The sequence below is a fragment of the Pleurodeles waltl genome, chromosome 3_1 (assembly GCF_031143425.1).
Source record: "Pleurodeles waltl isolate 20211129_DDA chromosome 3_1, aPleWal1.hap1.20221129, whole genome shotgun sequence".
Classification (NCBI taxonomy): Eukaryota; Metazoa; Chordata; class Amphibia; order Caudata; family Salamandridae; genus Pleurodeles; species Pleurodeles waltl.
In genome coordinates this window covers 168081819-168101689 of record NC_090440.1, presented here as the reverse complement: position 1 = coordinate 168101689, position 19871 = coordinate 168081819, and the positions used below count along the sequence as shown (strand labels likewise).

The 19871-nt window shown below is 49.2% G+C and overlaps 1 protein-coding gene across 7 annotated transcripts in view; it reads right to left on the bottom strand.

Annotated features, from left to right (window-relative positions):
* The window catches only part of SLTM (SAFB like transcription modulator), a 183905-nt gene that overhangs the window by 61965 nt on the left and 102069 nt on the right, over positions 1–19871 (bottom strand). For 6 of the 7 annotated variants that reach the window (XM_069222082.1, XM_069222083.1, XM_069222084.1 and 3 more), the window contains 2 exons: positions 14168–14506; positions 13770–13914 (listed from right to left, as the gene is read on the bottom strand). In XM_069222082.1, the coding sequence (XP_069078183.1) occupies positions 13770–13914; positions 14168–14506 (484 nt within the window). The remainder of the gene's footprint in view (positions 1–13769; positions 13915–14167; positions 14507–19871) is intronic. The other variant, XM_069222087.1, reaches the window with a different exon arrangement.

The following is a 19871-nucleotide window of genomic DNA, read 5'->3' as shown; positions in this document are numbered from 1 at the left end:
ATGGGATGTCCTCCTGCCATGTCTGCTTTTCGCTTACAGAGAGGTGCCTCAGAAGGGAGTAGGATTCTCACCCTTTGAACTTCTGTTTGGCCACCCTGTAAGGGGACCACTTGCTCTTGTTAAAGAAGGCTGGGAGAGACCTCTTCATGAGCCTAAACAAGACATAGTGGACTATATGCTTGGCCTTCGCTCAAGGATGGCAGAGTACATGGAAAAGGCAAGTAAAAACCTTGAGGCCAGCCAACAACTCCAGAAGTTGTGGTATGACCAAAAGGCTGCACTGGTTGAATTTCAACCAGGGCAGAAAGTCTGGGTTCTGGAGCCTGTGGCTCCCAGGGCACTTCAGGACAAATGGAGTGGCCCTTACCCAGTACTAGAGAGGAAGAGTCAGGTCACCTACCTGGTGGACCTGGGCACAAGCAGGAGCCCCAAGAGGGTGATCCATGTGAACCGCCTTAAGCTCTTCCATGACAGGGCTGATGTCAATCTGTTGATGGTAACAGATGAGGATCAGGAGGCAGAGAGTGAACCTCTCCCTGATCTCCTCTCATCAGACCCTAAAGATGGCTCAGTGGATGGAGTGATCTACTCAGACACCCTCTCTAGCCAACAGCAGTCTGACTGTAGGAAGGTCCTGCAGCAGTTTGCTGAACTCTTTTCCCTAACCCCTGGTCAGACACACCTGTGTACCCATGATGTGGACACAGGAGACAGCATGCCTGTCAAAAACAAAATATTTAAACAGTCTGACCAAGTTAAGGAAAGCATCAAGGTGGAAGTCCACAAGATGCTGGAATTGGGAGTAATTGAGTACTCTGACAGCCCCTGGGCTAGCCCAGTGGTCTTAGTCCCCAAACCTCACACAAAAGAAGGAAAGAGAGATGAGGTTTTGTGTGGACTACAGAGGTCTCAACTCTGTCACCAAGACAGATGCTCACCCCATTCCTAGAGCTGATGAGCTAATAGACAAACTAGGGGCTGCCAAATTATTAAGTACCTTTGACTTAACAGCAGGGTACTGGCAAATCAAAATGGCCCCTGGAGCAAAAGAAAAGACAGCATTCTCCACACCTGATGGGCATTATCAGTTCACTGTTATGCCCTTTGGTTTAAAGAATGCCCCTACCACCTTCCAAAGGTTGGTGAATCAAGTCCTTGCTGGGTTGTAATCCTTTAGTGCAGCTTATCTTGATGATATTGCTGTCTTCAGCTCCACCTGGCAGGATCACCTGGTCCACCTGAAGGGTTTGAAAGCCCTGCAATCTGCAGGCCTCTCTATCAAGGCATCCAAATGCCAGATAGGGCAGGGAACTGGGATTTACTTGGGACACCTTGTAAGAGGAGGCCAAGTTCAGCCACTCCAGCCTAAGATCCAGACTATTCTGGACTGGGCAGCTCCAAAAACCCAGACTCAAGTCAGGGCATTCCTTGGCTTGACTGGGTACTATAGGAGGTTTGTGAAGGGATATGGATCCATTGTGACAGCCCTCACAGAGCTCACCTCCTAGAAAATGCCCAAGAAAGTAAACTGGACTGTAGAATGCCAACAGGCCTTTGACACCCTGAAGCAAGCTATGTGCACAGCACCAGTTCTAAAAGCTCCAGATTACTCCAAGCAATTCATTGTGCAAACAGATGCCTCTGAACATGGCATAGGGGCAGTTTTGTCCCAAACAAATGATGATGGCCTTGACCAGCCTGTTGCTTTCATTAGCAGGAGGTTACTCCCTAGGGAGCAGCGGTGGAGTGCCATTGAGAGGGAGGCCTTTGCTGTGGTTTGGTCCCTGAAGAAGTTGAGACCATACCTCTTTGGTACTCACTTCCTAGTTCAAACTGACCAGACCTCTCAGATGGCTGATGCAAATGAAAGGTGAAAATCCAAAACTGTTGAGGTGGTCCATCTCCCTACAGGGAATGGACTTTATAGTGGAACGCAGACCTGGGACTGCCCATGCCAATGCAGATGGCCTTTCCAGGTTCTTCCACTTAGAAAATGAAGACTCTCTTGGGAAAGGTTAGTCTCATCCTCTTTCGTTTGGGGGGGGGGGTTGTGTAAGGAAATGCCTCCTTGGCATGGTTACCCCCTGACTTTTTGCCTTTGCTGATGCTATGTTTTGAATTGAAAGTGTGCTGAGGCCTGCTAACCAGGCCCCAGCACCAGTGTTCTTTCCCTAACCTGTACTTTTGATTCCACAATTGGCACACCCTGGCATCCAGATAAGTCCCTTGTAAGTGGTACCCCTGGTACCAAGGGCCCTGATGCCAAGGAAGGTCTCTAAGGGCTGCAGCATGTCTTATGCCACCCTGGAGACCCCTCACTCAGCACAGACACACTGCTTGCCAGCTTGTGTGTGCTGGTGAGAACAAAACGAGTAAGTCGACATGGCACTCCCCTCAGGGTGCCATGCCAGCCTCTCACTGCCTATGCAGATATAGATAAGTCACCCCTCTAGTAGGCCTTACAGCCCTAAGGCAGGGTGCACTATACCATAGGTGAGGGCACCAGTGCATGAGCACTGTGCCCCTACAGTGTCTAAGCAATACCTTAGACATTGTAAGTGCAGGGTAGCCATAAGAGTATATGGGCTGGGAGTCTGTTTTACACGAACTCCACAGCACAATAATGGCTACACTGAAAACTGGGAAGTTTGGTATCAAAGGCTCACCCCTTTGTCACAGCACCGCAGGACACTCCAGCTAGTGGAGTTGCCCGCCCCCTCCGGCCACGGCCCCCACTTTTGGCGGCAAGGCCGGAGGAAACAAAGAAAACAAGGAATGCACTATTTCAAAGTAAGGAATAGTATGCACAGAGTCCAAGGGTTCCCCTTAGAGGTAAGATAGTGGCAAAAAGAGATAATACTAATGCTCTATTTTGTGGTAGTGTGGTCGAGCAGTAAGCTTATCAAAGGAGTAGGGTTAAGCATTTGTTGTACATACACACAGGCAATAAATGAGAAACACACTCAGAGACAATTCCAGGCGAATAGGTTTTTGTATAGAAAAATATCTTTTCTTAGTTTATTTTAGGAACCACATGTTCAAATTCTACATGTAATATCTCATTTGAAAGGTATTGCAGGTAAGTACTGTATGAACTTTGAATAATCACAATAGCATATATACTTTTTACATAAAACACATATAGCTGTTTAAAAATGGACAGTGCAATTTTCACAGTTCCTGGGGGAGGTAAAGTATTGTTATTTTTAGCAGGTAAGTAAGTCACTTACAGATCTCAGGTTTGGGTCCAAGGTAGCCCACCGTTGGGGGTTCAGAGCAACCCCAAAGTTACCACACCAGCAGCTCAGGGCCGGGCAGGTGCAGAGGTCAAAGAGGTGCCCAAAACACATAGGCTCCAATGGAGAGAAGGGGGTGCCCCGGTTCCGGTCTGCCAGCAGGTAAGTACCCGCGTCTTCGGAGGGCAGACCAGGGGGGTTTTGTAGGGCACCGGGGGGGGGGGGGGTAAACGACACAAGTCAGCACAAAAAGTACACCCTCAGCAGCGCGGGGGCGGCCGGGTGCAGTGTGCAAACACGCGTCGGGTTTTCAATGATGTTCAATGAGAGACCAAGGGATCTCTTCAGCGGTGCAGGCAGGCAAGGGGGGGGCTCCTCAGGGTAGCCACCACCTGGGCACGGGAGAGGGCCTCCTGGGGGTCACTCCTGCACAGAAGTTCCATTCCTTCAGGTGCTGGGGGCTGCGGGTGCAGGGTCTTTTCCAGCCGTCGGGACTTTAGGTTCAGGCAGTCGCAGTCAGGGGGAGCCTTGGGATTCCCTCTGCAGGCGTTGCTGTGGGGGCTCAGGGGGGACAACTTTGGTTACTCACAGTCTTGGAGTCGCCGGAGGGTCCTCCCTGAGGTGCTGTTTCTCCACCAGTCGAGTCGGGGTCGCCGGGTGCAGTGTTGCAAGTCTCACGCTTCTTGCGGGGATTTGCAGGGGTCTTTAAATCTGCTCCTCTGTAACAAAGTTGCAGTTCTTTTGGAGCAGTGCCGCTGTCCTCGGGAGTTTCTGGTCTTCCTTGAAGCAGGGCAGTCCTCGGAGGATTCAGGGGTCGCTGGTCCTTTGGAAAGCGTCGCTGGAGCAGGTTTCTTTGGAAGGCAGGAGACCGGCCGGTAAGACTGGGGCCAAAGCAGTTGGTGTCTTCTGTTCTTCTGCAGGGGTTTTTCAGCTCAGCAGTCCTCTTCTTGTAGTTTCAGGAATCTAAATTCTTAGGTTCAGGGGAGCCCTTAAATACTAAATTTAAGGGCGTGTTTAGGTCTGGGGGTTAGTAGCCAATGGCTACTAGTCCTGAGGGTGGGTACACCCTCTTTGTGCCTCCTCCCAAGGGGAGGGGGGTCACATTCCTATCCCTATTGGGGGAGTCCTCCTTCTACAAGATGGAGGATTTCTAAAAGTCAGAGTCACCTCAGGACACCTTAGGGGCTGTCCTGACTGGCCAGTGACGACTCCTTGTTTTTCCTCATTATCTCTCCTGGACTTGCCGCCAAAAGTGGGGGCTGGGTCCAGGGGGCGGGCATCTCCACTAGCTGGAGTGCCCTGGGGCATTGTAACACGAAGCTTGAGCCTTTGAAGCTCACTGCTAGGTGTTACAGTTCCTGCAGGGGGGAGGTGTGAAGCACCTCCACCCAGAGCAGGCTTTGTTTCTGTCCTCGGAGAGCACAAAGGCTCTCACCGCATGAGGTCAGACACTCGTCTCTCAGCAGCAGGCTGGCACAGACCAGTCAGTCCTGCACTGAACAATTGGGTAAAATACAGGGGGCATCTCTAAGAGGCCCTCTGTGTGCATTTTTTAATAAATCCAACACTGGCATCAGTGTGGGTTTATTATTCTGAGACGTTTAATACCAAACTTCCCAGTATTCCGTGTAGCCATTATGGAGCTGTGGAGTTCGTTTTTGACAGACTCCCAGCCCATATATTCTTATGGCTACCCTGCACTTACAATGTCTAAGGTTTTGCTTAGACACTGTAGGGGCATAGTGCTCATGCACATATGCCCTCACCTGTGGTATAGTGCACCCTGCCTTAGGGCTGTAAGGCCTACTAGAGGGGTGACTTCTCTATACTGCATAGGCAGTGTGAGGTTGGCATGGCACCCTGAGGGGAGTGCCATGTCGACTTACTCGTTTTGTTCTCATCAGCACACACAAGCTGGCAAGCAGGGTGTCTGTGCTGAGTGAGGGGTCCCCAGGGTGGCATAAGATGCTGCAGCCCTTAGAGACCTTCCCTGGCATCAGGGCCCTTTGTACCAGGGGTACCAGTTACAAGGGACTTACCTGGATGCCAGGGTGTGCCAATTGTGGAATCAAAAGTACATTTTAGGTGAAAGAACACTGGTGCTGGGGCCTGGTTAGCAGGGTCCAGCACACTTCTCAGTCAAGTCAGCATCAGTATCAGGCAAAAAGTGGGGGGTAACTGCAACAGGGAGCCATTTCTTTACATGGACCTAAAGGGGTTGGTAGGTTTATTACACTGAGGTTGCTCAAACACTCCATATAGTACACCCAATTTGAAAACACTCCTTTGGAATTTGTACTACTGCAGAGGTTACTGCAGTTTCAGAACAGTTTCAAAGTACGGCGGCGGGGGGGGGGGGGGGGGGGACCTTTCACTGCTGTTGCATTAGTGTTTACAGCTCTTCTCTGAATCCCATTTTACAATGCTTCCACATCTGTCCCTCTCAATCACCACAGCAGGCACATGCTGGCACAACCATGGATTGCAAGACTAGGGTTTTCTCTCAGCACAGCTACCAAATCCCAGCCTACTGACACCAGACAGGGACCTGTTAAAAGTGCTTTATGATTAAGTCCTACCATGTGAGTGCTCCTACAGAGATTACATTGCAACAGTTTAATAGTTAATACAAAAAAAAAAAAACTCACCTGTAAAAGCTGCTAAATCCCCTACACCTCTAGGAAAACAAACGCTGTATGTCAACAATGAGATGAGAAACAATTTGTTTATTCCTAACCATTATTTTGCTGCTGGAATCTCCTGTGCGGTGCATTATTCCAACATTCAGTGGTTGGATCCAGAGGATTCCCTTTTTTACTGGCAGTCGATAAGGAGTTACCCTGTAACAAAGTAGTTATTTACCTGGAGGAGTAGCTTTGTAGCACGAAGAGTGGACTCACTCTGCCCTCTAGTGGTTGGGTCCGGCATTATCTGTCCTCCGAGTGGGTGTCGACCATTTGGTGATAATTCACTCCTTGATGTTTTCAGATTCTTCTATCGGGTTTCCTGATAGGTGTAGCTTCCTCTTGGGTCTCTTGTAAAGTGCAGTGGAGGCAAAAGGGTCGCATGTGACTTCAGAAAGACTTTGAAGGGAGATGGGTTCTGGTTGCAGTAACCCCAGTTCTCAATTTTAGTGTTTCTGGTGGGGGGCACTAGCACTTTTTTTTTTTTTTTTGAGGGCCAGCACTTATTTTTCTGCATGAGGCATGTACTTCAAGCAAAAAACATGGGAAAGACGGAGGAAGAAAGAAATTGAAGCGTTACAAAGGGAGAAAGAAAGCTGCAAGAGCGAGCTGAAGAGGCAGGGAGTGGTTGTAAATGGATTAAAGAGGCACAAGATGCTCTAGGATTACGCTGCCTCAGTATGCTGTGCTCACACATTTAACTGCAGGAGCTGCGTGTTTTAAAGGAGAGCTTTGGGCACCAGCACGTTTTTATTTGAAAATTACGCACAGAGCACCCACACGTCCGGTGGGAGGTGTAGTAGAGAATTAGTTTGTGTCTGCAAACACGTCAGTGCCCTTCAATCCTACTTGTCCTTTCTTGCACGTGTATTTAATAATACTTGGTAAAGACATGTACTGAGGACTATACTGCAGCCTAGCAGATGTTGGTGATCGTAACATTGGTCAAGAACACCCTCTTTGTGGAGGTTTCCCTTGGGCTCCTGCCATTGTGTAGCATCTCTGCAGTGTCCAGTTTATCCATCTTGCTATGGTTTCCTTTGTAACTGCTAAACCTTTGGTTGTTAGGGTGAATGAACTAAAGAGCTGGTTATTGTTCCGGGTTGGTTTAGTTTCTTTATGTAACAGATCACAGCACTCCTAGTGTTCTGCCTAGGACTTTGGTTGCTTTAAGAACCCTGAAAGTTTAAATGTTTGGTTAACATCTAAAGTCGATACCACAATGGGCAGGAAGGTGGTGTTAGTGCTCATCAGTATCCGGTCCTTGTGGATTTGGACGTAATGTCAGTGCTTGTAGTTCACTCAAGCTGAATAGTGATGTCATGGCTACCAGGAAGTTATGCCTGTAAGCACCAGGTTAAGGTTCTATATGGGTGTGGATGATTTACTTGGCAGCTCTCGTCTTATCGCTCCCTCTAGAAACAATCTGACAACTGTTTGGGGGGGGGTGGGGGGGGGACTATTTGCCATCACCTGTTTAAGCTACAATGGCTGTTAAGTGCACCTTCAGTGGGGCGTAGGCTTGCCCTCATTGTAACAGGTGCACAAAGAACCTTAGGACTACAGCATCCTCTGCCCACCCTGTTTTTTTTGTTTTGTTTTGGGGGAAGGGGGGGGGGGGGGGGGTTTGATGGCATCACTTGCTTTTTGGTAGTCTCGCTTCTTTTCCTATTTGGTGTCCGAACCTCTGTCTTCTAGATGTCCAGGAGGAAAACTTTCCCTCCTGCATGGCTAAAATGTCCTGTGTTGGTAGCTGCATCACACGTCCCAATGCCAGCTCCACTAGGTCAACGAACCATGCCCGCCTATCCCACTGCAGCGCTGTCTGCTTAGTCTGTGCCTCCACCCCTGGCAGGGGAAAGGCTATGTAAGATGTTCCTCTGTAATATACACTACTGTATTTTTGTGTAAGGCTGTATAGTGCATGAGCTTGTCCCTCCCTCCCCATTGTTTTAATGTAGTCTCCTTTCCTGTGTAGTGGGATGACCTCCTGCAGTATTGACATCTGAAACTTTTTTTCGGTACATTAATGCATTGAGATTCAGGTTGGGCATTAAAGTAAAGTCTGCTTTTGGCACTAGGAAGTTGCTTGAGTAAGCCTCTTGGCCTTTTTCTGAAAGCGCATCTTTTCTATAGCCTTCTCAAAGGTCTGTTACCTTTTTTTACAAGTATCATGAACTTGTTGTTTTGAGGTCTTGCCTTTGGTTTGATGTTAGGCAGTCATCTGAAGAGAGCTGTACAATATTCGAGTTGGATTATTGTAAGGAAATGCCTCCTTGGCATGGTTACCCCCTGACTTTTTGCCTTTGCTGATGCTATGTTTTGAATTGAAAGTGTGCTAAGGCCTGCTAACCAGGCCCCAGCACCAGTGTTCTTTCCCTAACCTGTACTTTTGTATCCACAATTGGCACACCCTGGCATCCAGATAAGTCCCTTGTAAATGGTACCCCTGGTACCAAGGGCCCTGATGCCAAGGAAGGTCTCTAAGGGCTGCAGCATATCTTATGCCACCCTGGAGACCCCTCACTCAGCACAGACACCCTGCTTGCCAGCTTGTGTGTGCTGGTGAGAACAAAACGAGTAAGTCGACATGGCACTCCCCTCAGGGTGCCATGTCAGCCTCTCACTGCCTATGCAGATATAGATAAGTCACCCCTCTAGCAGGCCTTACAGCCCCAAGGCAGGGTGCACTATACCATAGGTGAGGGCACCAGTGCATGAGCACTGTGCCCCTACAGTGTCTAAGCAATCCCTTAGACATTGTAAGTGCAGGGTAGCCATAAGAGTATATGGTCTGGGAGTCTGTCAGACACGAACTCCACAGCACCATAATGGCTACACTGAAAACTGGGAAGTTTGGTATCAAACTTCTCAGCACAATAAATGCACACTGATGCCAGTGTACATTTTATTGTAAAATACACCCCAGAGGGCACCTTAGAGGTGCCCCCTGAAACCTTAACCAACTATCTGTGTAGGCTGACTGGTTCCAGCAGCCTGCCACACTAGAGACATGTTGCAGGCCCCCTGGGGAGAGTGCCTTTGTCACTCTGAGGCCAGTAACAAAGCCTGCACTGGGTGGAGATGCTAACACCTCCCCCAGGCAGGAGCTGTCACACCTGGCGGTGAGCCTCAAAGGCTCACCCCTTTGTGCCAGCACCGCAGGACACTCCAGCTAGTGGAGTTGCCCGCCCCCACTTTTGGCGGCAAGGCCAGAGAAAATAATGAGAAAAACAAGGAGTCACTGGCCAGTCAGGACAGCCCCTAAGGTGTCCTGAGCTGAAGTGACTCCAACTTTTAGAAATCCTCCATTTTGCAGATGGAGGATTCCCCCAATAGGATTAGGGATGTGACCCCCTCCCCTTGGGAGGAGGCACAAAGAGGGTGTACTCACCCTCAGGGCTAGTAGCCATTGGCTACTAACCCCCCAGACCTAAACACGCCCTTAAATTTAGTATTTAAGGGCTCCCCTGAACCTAAGAATTTAGATTCCTGCAACTTACCGAAGTAGACTGCTGAGCTGAAAACCCCTGCAGAAGAAGAAAGAAGACACCAACTGCTTTGGCCCCAGTCCTACCGGCCTGTCTCCTGCCTTCTAAAGAACCCTGCTCCAGCGACGCTTTCTCCAGGACCAGCGACCTCTGAATCCTCAGAGGACTGTCCTGCTTCCAAGAGACCAAGAAACTCCCGAGGACAGCGGCACTGCTCCAAAAGAACTGCGCCTTTGTTTCAAGGAGCAGATTTAAAGATCCCTGCAACTCCCCGCAAGACTTGCAACACTGCACCCGGCGACCCCGACTCGACTGGTGGAGAACCAACACCTCAGGGAGGACCCTCCAGCGACTCAGAGTCCGTGAGTAACCAAAGTTGTCCCCCCTGAGCCCCCACAGCGACGCCTTCAGAGGGAATCCCGAGGCTCCCCCGGACCGCGACTGCCTGAACTCCATTTGCCGACGGCTGGAAAAGACCCTGCACCCGCAGCCCCCAGCACCTAAAGGAACGGAACTCCTGTGCAGGAGTGACCCCCAGGAAGCCCTCTGCCTTGCCCAGGTGGTGGCTACCTTGAGGAGCCCCCCCCTTGCCTGCCTACAACGCTGAAGAGATCCCTTGATCTCTCATAAGAAACCATTGAAAACCCGACGCTTGTTTCTACACTGCACCCAGCCGCCCCAGTGCCGCTGAGGGTGTACTTTTGGTGTGAACTTGTGTCCCCCCCGGTGCCCTACAAAACCCCCCTGGTCTGCCCTCCGAAGACACGGGTACTTACCTGCTGGCAGACCGGAACCGGGGCACCCCCTTCTCTCCATTGAAGCCTATGCGTTTTGGGCACCTCTGACTTCTGCACCTGACCGGCCCTGAGCTGCTGGTGTGGTAACTTTGGGGTTGCTCTGAACCCCCAACGGTGGGCTACCTTGGACCCAAACCTGAGACTTGTAAGTGATTTACTTACCTGACAAAACTAACAAAAACTTACCTCCCCAGGAACTGTGAAAATTGCACTAAGTGTCCACTTTTAAAACAGCTTATTGTATACTTTTTACATAAAAAACATGCTAATGTAATGATTCAAAGTTCCTAAAGTACTTACCTGCAATACCTTTCAAATGAGATATTACATGTAGAATTTGAACCTGTGGTTCTTAAAATAAACTAAGAAAAGATTTTTCTATTACAAAACCTATTGGCTGGATTTGTCTCTGAGTGTGTGTTCCTCATTTATTGCCTGTGTGTATGTACAACAAATGCTTAACACTACTCCTTTGATAAGCCTACTGCTCGACCACACTACCACAAAATAGAGCATTAGTATTCTCTTTTTGCCACTATCTTACCTCTAAGGGGAACCCTTGGACTCTGTGCATACTATTCCTTACTTTGAAATAGTGCATACAGAGCCAACTTCCTACAATTATGTTGAGCATTCACTTGTTGGTGAGTGTAAGGAAATGCCTCCTTGGCATGGTTGCCCCCTGACTTTTTGCCTTTGCTGATGCTATGTTTACAATTGAAAGTGTGCTGAGGCCTGCTAACCAGGCCCCAGCACCAGTGTTCTTTCCCTAACCTGTACTTTTGTATCCACAATTGGCAGACCCTGGCATCCAGATAAGTCCCTTGTAACTGGTACTTCTAGTACCAAGGGCCCTGATGCCAAGGAAGGTCTCTAAGGGCTGCAGCATGTCTTATGCCACCCTGGAGACCTCTCACTCAGCACAGACACACTGCTTGCCAGCTTGTGTGTGCTAGTGAGGACAAAACGAGTAAGTCGACATGGCACTCCCCTCAGGGTGCCATGCCAACCTCTCACTGCCTATGCAGTATAGGTAAGCCACCCCTCTAGCAGGCCTTACAGCCCTAAGGCAGGGTGCACTATACCATAGGTGAGGATACCAGTGCATGAGCATGGTACCCCCACAGTGTCTAAACAAAACCTTAGACATTGTAAGTGCAGGGTAGCCATAAGAGTATATGGTCTGGGAGTTTGTCAAACACGAACTCCACAGCACCATAATGGCTACACTGAAAACTGGGAAGTTTGGTATCAAACTTCTCAGCACAATAAATGCACACTGATGCCAGTGTACATTTTATTGTAAAATACACCACAGAGGGCACCTTAGAGGTGCCCCCTGAAACTTAACCGACTATCCACCCAGAAACAAGCGTCGGGTTCGCAATGTTAGTCTATGAGAGATCTCGGGATCTCCTCAGCGCTGCAGGCAGGCAAGGGGGGGGATTCCTCGGGGAAACCTCCACTTGGACAAGGGAGAGGGACTCCTGGGGGTCACTTCTCCAGTGAAAGTCCGGTCCTTCAGGTCCTGGGGGCTGCGGGTGCAGGGTCTCTCCCAGGCGTCGGGACTTTAGGTTCAAAGAGTCGCGGTCAGGGGAAGCCTCGGGATTCCCTCTGCAGGCGGCGCTGTGGGGGCTCAGGGGGGACAGGTTTTGGTACTCACAGTATCAGAGTAGTCCTGGGGTCCCGCCTGAGGTGTCGGATCTCCACCAGCCGAGTCGGGGTCGCCGGGTGCAGTGTTGCAAGTCTCACGCTTCTTGCGGGGAGCTTGCAGGGTTCTTTAAAGCTGCTGGAAACAGAGTCGCAGCTTTTCTTGGAGAAGGTCCGCTGTCCTCGGGAGTTTCTTGTCTTTTCGAAGCAGGGGCAGTCCTCAGAGGATGTCGAGGTCGCTGGTCCCTTTGGAAGGCGTTGCTGGAGCAGGATCTTTGGAAGGCAGGAGACAGGCCGGTGAGTTTCTGGAGCCAAGGCAGTTGTCGTCTTCTGGTCTTCCGCTGCAGGGGTTTTCAGCTGGGCAGTCCTTCTTCTTGTAGTTGCAGGAATCTAATTTTCTAGGGTTCAGGGTAGCCCTTAAATACTAAATTTAAGGGCGTGTTTAGGTCTGGGGGGTTAGTAGCCAATGGCTACTAGCCCTGAGGGTGGGTACACCCTCTTTGTGCCTCCTCCCAAGGGGAGGGGGTCACAATCCTAACCCTATTGGGGGAATCCTCCATCTGCAAGATGGAGGATTTCTAAAAGTTAGAGTCACTTCAGCTCAGGACACCTTAGGGGCTGTCCTGACTGGCCAGTGACTCCTCCTTGTTTTTCTCATTATCTTCTCCGGCCTTGCCGCCAAAAGTGGGGCCTGGCCGGAGGGGGCGGGCAACTCCACTAGCTGGAGTGTCCTGCTGGGTTGGCACAAAGGAGGTGAGCCTTTGAGGCTCACCGCCAGGTGTGACAATTCCTGCCTGGGGGAGGTGTTAGCATCTCCACCCAGGGCAGGCTTTGTTACTGGCCTCAGAGTGACAAAGGCACTCTCCCCATGGGGCCAGCAACATGTCTCGGTTTGTGGCAGGCTGCTAAAACTAGTCAGCCTACACAGATAGTCGGTTAAGTTTCAGGGGGCACCTCTAAGGTGCCCTCTGGGGTGTATTTTACAATAAAATGTACACTGGCATCAGTGTGCATTTATTGTGCTGAGAAGTTTGATACCAAACTTCCCAGTTTTCAGTGTAGCCATTATGGTGCTGTGGAGTTCGTGTTTGACAAACTCCCAGACCATATACTCTTATGGCTACCCTGCACTTACAATGTCTAAGGTTTTGTTTAGACACTGTAGGGGTACCATGCTCATGCACTGGTACCCTCACCTATGGTATAGTGCACCCTGCCTTAGGGCTGTAAGGCCTGCTAGAGGGGTGTCTTACCTATACTGCATAGGCAGTGAGAGGCTGGCATGGCACCCTGAGGGGAGTGCCATGTCGACTTACTCGTTTTGTCCTCACTAGCACACACAAGCTGGCAAGCAGTGTGTCTGTGCTGGGTGAGAGGTCTCCAGGGTGGCATAAGACATGCTGCAGCCCTTAGAGACCTTCCTTGGCATCAGGGCCCTTGGTACTAGGAGTACCAGTTACAAGGGACTTATCTGGATGCCAGGGTCTGCCAATTGTGGATACAAAAGTACAGGTTAGGGAAAGAACACTGGTGCTGGGGCCTGGTTAGCAGGCCTCAGCACACTTTCAATTGTAAACATAGCATCAGCAAAGGCAAAAAGTCAGGGGGCAACCATGCCAAGGAGGCATTTCCTTACATCTATCATAAATTTACTTTTGAAAAGCATTGCTTTTGAACAAATCACCTTTTATGTACACAGCAATTTTTTGAAAAGGTAACTCATTTCAGTTAATACAGCCTATAGATGAGGATATACAAATATGCTAATGTTAGCAATGATTCAGAAATCTCTAAAGCCTTCTAGGACCTCCCACAGAGCCAAAACTATTTTTTTACGACAATCAATTAAGATTTGGAGGTGGAATTTGAACTGCCAAAGAACAAAAGCAGGCAAATGGGAAAGCATCTTACCTGATTACCGCTTCCGCGATCTATCACTATTACACCTCGTTCCACATCTCTGCTCCCAAATGCTGATGCACTGCTACGGCTAATGGGAATAGACCTCATGTTGCTTGCATTAACATCCCTTCCTGAACGCTCAGTCCTCTCGCCTCTATTAAGTACACAAATAAAATAAAAAGTGAATATATGAACAAAATCACACAGACCTATTTCACACACTTGATCACATAGCTGAAGTCTATTGGTGGCTGTGTGTGTTCATTTTCTGTTGTCTTATTTTTAACTCCGACATAAACCAAATATATAAACAAGCCTAAAGTGCATGTGGTTTCTTCATGGTATACACAGCACTTTGAAGAGCAGGCATTCACACGAAACATACACCAGAAGCCTAACTCCTTTACCTGAGGTCTCGCTTTTCTACAGCAATGCCAGCTTCAGTCTTCCAACTTTTTCCACGCTGCTGAGATGAGCCTGTCTCCCTAGGATGTCTTCCATGAATATCTGCACTGTTTATTCTATTGTCGCTTCTCGTCACAACAGGCCGATCAAGCACCACTGCTCTCCTTTCATCTTTGTCTCTCACTTCTCTTCTGTCAGTGTCACGAATATCATTTCTCTGAGGTGCACCATCGTTCCTTCTTGAATCTGTGAAGGCTTTGTTATATCGCTCAAAACTAGCCTCTCTTCGGACACTTGAAAGTGTTTTCTTGGACTCATTTTGAGCAACAAAACGTTCATGCCTGTTCGGATTCAAAAATAGTACAATAAAGGAAATGTATTAATACAGCATTCATTCCTAAGCTTAAACTATTGTAGAGATGTGTTAAGAAAAGCTACTTGTCTTAAGTGCTCCTTCTGTACCGGCAGCTTTCATAGAGTGACCCGCGTTATAACACTGACTGGACAAGATGGCTATAGGAAGGTGGCTCTGTGTATATACTACTACAAAGTAAGAAATAGTGTGCACAGAGTCCAAGGGTTCCCCTTAGAGGTAATATAGTGGCAAAATTAGATAATTCTAATGCTCTATTTTGTGGTAGTGTGATCGAGCAGTAGGCTTATCAGAGGGTAGTGTTAAGCAATAGATTTTTATATAGAAAACTATATTTTCTTAGTTTAAGAACCACAGGTTCAAGATTTGAAGTAAACACATAAAATGCAAGGTACTTCACACAGGTAAGTTAGGAACTTTGAATAAAAGCAATATCATATACAGTCTTTGTTAAAATGGCAATAAGCTATTTTCAAAGTGGACAGTGCAAAAATCAACAGTTCCTGGGTAAGTAAAGATTAGTTTGTGAGGTAAGTAAAACACTTACAAGTCTCAGTTCCCAGTCAGGTGCAGAGGTCAAAGAGGTGCCCAAAACACATCAGCGCCTATGGGGGACAGGGGTGCTCTGGTTCCAGTCTGCCAGCAGGTAAGTACCCGCGTCCTCGGGGGGGGATGTTTGCCCTCTGGGTTTAGGTTACAATAAATTGCACACTGGCATCAGTGTGGATTTATTGTGCTGAGAAGTTTGATACCAAACGTGACAGTTTTCAGTGTAGCCATTATGGAACTGTGGAGTTCGTGTTTGACAAACTCCCAGACCATATACTCTATATGGCTACCCTCCACTTACAATGTCTAAGGTTAAGGTATTGCTTAGACACTGTAGGGTTATAGTGGTCATGAACATATGCTCTCACCTGCGTTATGGTGCACCCTGTCTTAGGGCTGTAAGGCCTGCTAGAGGGGTGACTTACCTATGCCACAGGCAGTGCGAGGTTGGCATGGCACTCTGAGGGGAGTGCCATGTTGACTTAGTCATTTTCTCCCCACCAGCACACACAAGCTGTGAGGCAGTGTGCATGTGCTGAGTGAGGGGTCCCCAGGGTGGCATAAGGCATGCTGCAGCCCTTAGAGACCTTCCCTGGCATCAGGGCCCTTGGTACCATTTACAAGGGACTTATCTGAGTGCCAGGGCTGTGCCAATTGTGGAAGCAAAGGTACAGTTTAGGGAAAGAACACTGGTGCTGGGGCCTGGTAAGCAGGGTCCCAGCAAACTTTGAATCATAACTTACCATCAGCAAAAGGCAAAACGTTAGCGGGTAAGCATGCCAAGGAGGCATTTCCTTACAATGGCGAAAACCCATTAGCTGTGCTCCGGGACCACCTCCCCATTCTCCTTCATACAGACCAAGACAGACCTGGGGGGCCTGGATGTTTCTGTATTCTGGCCTGGATGTTTCTGTATGCTGGCCTGGATGTTTCTGTATGCTGGCCTGGATGTTCCTGTTTGCTGGCCTGAGTTTTACAGTGCTGAGTGTAAAAAAGTGCCCCTTTTTGACACGTCACCCCCACTTTTTGCTCACTGATGTTGCTTGGTAGTTGTAGGAAGTTGGCTCTGTATGTGCTATTTCAAAGTAAGGAATAGCATGCACAGAGTCCAAGGGTTCCCCTTAGAGGTAAAATAGTGGTAAAAAGAGATAATACTAATGCTCCATTTTGTGGTAGTGTGGTCGAGCAGTAGGCTTATCCAAGGAGTAGTGTTAAGCATCTGTTGTACATACACAGACAATAAATGAGGTACACACACTCAGAGACAAATCCAGCCAATAGGTTTTGTATAGAAAAATATCTTTTCTTAGTTTATTTTAAGAACCACAGGTTCAAATTTAACATGTAATATCTTGTTTGAAAGGTATTGCAGGTAAGTACATTAGGAACTTTGAATCATATCAATTGCATGTATACTTTTCAAGTTATTCACAAATAGCTACTTTGAAAGTGGACACTTAGTGCAATTTTCACAGTTCCTGGGGGAGGTAAGTTTTTGTTAGTTTTACCAGGTAAGTAAGACACTTACAGGGTTCAGTTCTTGGTCCAAGGTAGCCCACCGTTGGGGGTTCAGAGCAACCCCAAAGTCACCACACCAGCAGCTCAGGGCCGGTCAGGTGCAGAGTTCAAAGTGGTGCCCAAAACGCATAGGCTTCAATGGAGAGAAGGGGGTGCCCCGGTTCCAGTCTGCCAGCAGGTAAGTACCCGCGTCTTCGGAGGGCAGACCAGGGGGGTTTTGTAGGGCACCGCGGGGGACACAAGCCCACACAGAAATTTCACCCTCAGCGGCGCGGGGGCGGCCGGGTGCAGTGTTAGAACAAGCGTCGGGTTCGCAATGTAAGTCAATGAGAGATCAAGGGATCTCTTCAGCGCTGCAGGCAGGCAAGGGGGGGGCTTCCTCGGGGAAACCTCCACTTGGGCAAGGGAGAGGGACTTCTGGGGGTCACTTCTGCAGTGAAAGTCCGGTCCTTCAGGTCCTGGGGACTGCGGGTGCAGGGTCTTTTCCAGGCGTCGGGACTTAGGTTTCAGAGAGTCGCGGTCAGGAGAAGCCTCGGGATTCCCTCTGCAGGCGGCGCTGTGGGGGCTCAGGGGGGACAGTTTTTGGTACTCACAGTCGTAGAGTAGTCCGGGGCTCCTCCCTGAGGTGTTGGTTCTCCACCAGCCGAGTCGGGGTCGCCGGGTGCAGTGTTGCAAGTCTCACGCTTCTTGCGGGGAGTTGCAGGGTTCTTTAAAGCTGCTTCTTGAAACAAAGTTGCAGTCTTTTTGGAGCAGGTCCGCTGTCCTCGGGAGTTTCTTGTCGTCGTCGAAGCAGGGCAGTCCTCAGAGGATGCAGAGGTCGCTGGTCCCTTTGGAAGGCGTCGCTGGAGCAGAGTTCTTTGGAAGGCAGGAGACAGGCCGGTGAGTTTCTGGAGCCAAGGCAGTTGTTGTCTTCTGGTCTTCCTCTGCAGGGGTTTTCAGCTAGGCAGTCGTTGTTGCAGGAATCTAATTTTCTAGGGTTCAGGGTAGCCCTTAAATACTAAATTTAAGGGCGTGTTTAGGTCTGGGGGGTTAGTAGCCAATGGCTACTAGCCCTGAGGGTGAGTACACCCTCTTTGTGCCTCCTCCCAAGGGGAGGGGGTCACATCCCTAACCCTATTGGGGGAATCCTCCATCTGCAAGATGGAGGATTTCTAAAAGTTAGAGTCACCTCAGCTCAGGACACCTTAGGGGCTGTCCTGACTGGCCAGTGACTCCTCCTTGTTATTCTCATTATTTTCTCCGGCCTTGCCGCCAAAAGTGGGGGCCGGGCCGGAGGGGGCGGGCAACTCCACTAACTGGAGTGTCCTGCGGTGCTGTGACAAAGGGGTGAGCCTTTGAGGCTCACCGCCAGGTGTTACAGCTCCTGCCTGGGGGAGGTGTTAGCATCTCCACCCAGTGCAGGCTTTGTTACTGGCCTCAGAGTGACAAAGGCACTCTCCCCATGGGGCCAGCAACATGTCTCTAGTGTGGCAGGCTGCTGGAACTAGTCAGCCTACACAGATAGTCGGTTAAGTTTCAGGGGGCACCTCTAAGGTGCCCTCTGGGGTGTATTTTGCAATAAAATGTACACTGGCATCAGTGTGCATTTATTGTGCTGAGAAGTTTGATACCAAACTTCCCAGTTTTCAGTGTAGCCATTATGGTGCTGTGGAGTTCGTGTAAAACAGACTCCCAGACCATATACTCTTATGGCTACCCTGCACTTACAATGTCTAAGGTTTTGCTTAGACACTGTAGGGGTACAGTGCTCATGCACTTGTACCCTCACCTATGGTATAGTGCACCCTGCCTTAGGGCTGTAAGGCCTGCTAGAGGGGTGTCTTACCTATACTGCATAGGCAGTGAGAGGCTGGCATGGCACCCTGAGGGGAGTGCCATGTCGACTTACTCGTTTTGTCCTCCCTAGCACACACAAGCTGGCAAGCAGTGTGTCTGTGCTGAGTGAGAGGTCTCCAGGGTGGCATAAGACATGCTGCAGCCCTTAGAGACCTTCCTTGGCATCAGGGCCCTTGGTACTAGAAGTACCAATTACAAGAGACTTATCTGGATGCCAGGGTCTGCCAATTGTGGATACAAAAGTACAGGTTAGGGAAAGAACACTGGTGCTGGGGCCTGGTTAGCAGGCCTCAGCACACTTTCAATTGTAAACATAGCATCAGCAAAGGCAAAAAGTCAGGGGGCAACCATGCCAAGGAGGCATTTCCTTACAGTAGTGCACTGGAACCCTGCTAACCAGGCACCAGTGTTCTTTTCCCTAAAAGAAGACATGTTCAATAGCAACCCAACTGGAAAGGACTTTAGCATCCCTTTAAGTTGCTAGTAAATGGTACCCCTGATATACAGGACATGGGCGTAGGAAAGTGCTCTTTTTGGCATGGTTATCCCCACTTTTTGCCTGCTATCCGTATGTTTGGACTGTTTTCACTGGGATCCTGATAAGCAGGACCCCAGTGATTGTGCTTTCCCTCTAAATTTGGTTACTTAGGACTCTGCACACCCCACAATTGGTAAACTGGTGCCACAATACAAGTCCCTAATATATGCCACTTAGGTACCCAGGACATTGGGGCACCAGTGGTTCCACACGGGCTGCAGCATGTATTAAGTCACCCATAGGAGCAGATGCAAAATGTAACTCCAGGCCTGCCATTACAGCCTGCGTGAAAAGGTGCATACACCCTTTCACTACAGGTCACAGCACCAGATCACTAAGTCACCCCTATGGTAGGCCTACTAGCCCGGGGGGGAAGGTACCTGTATCTCAGGGCACCAGTGCATGAGTAGAGGTGCCCCTACGATCTCCAGCTCCATTTTCCTGGACTTCTTAAGTGCGGGGAAGCCATTTTATCCGTGTACTGGACACAGTTCACTACCTGTGTCCTTCTACGTAAAGGTAAATCTGAACCGGAGCATGTGTAGTATCAAACATGTTGGAATCCTACCCCAATACTGTTACCAGCTTAATTTCGAAAGGTAACAGATTAAGCTATGCACAGAACACCCCACAATGTGTTTAAGAAGCTTGAATTTTGGTTGATTACTCCGAGCTTTACGTAACATGTTTTTTGTGATTCAAAACGAGCTAGCAGATCGGCTCAGCAGTATTCAAATGACCACAAATCGGGAACATTTCAGTAAGTCCTCATGTGGTTTCCTTTACTGCCCAAAGTGCTTTGTGAAGAATTGGAAAGCAAATCTTATCTTGGCAAAGTACTGCAAGACTGTCGTGACCAGTCAAGGCCCCGGTCCACCTTCTGCGGTTGCTC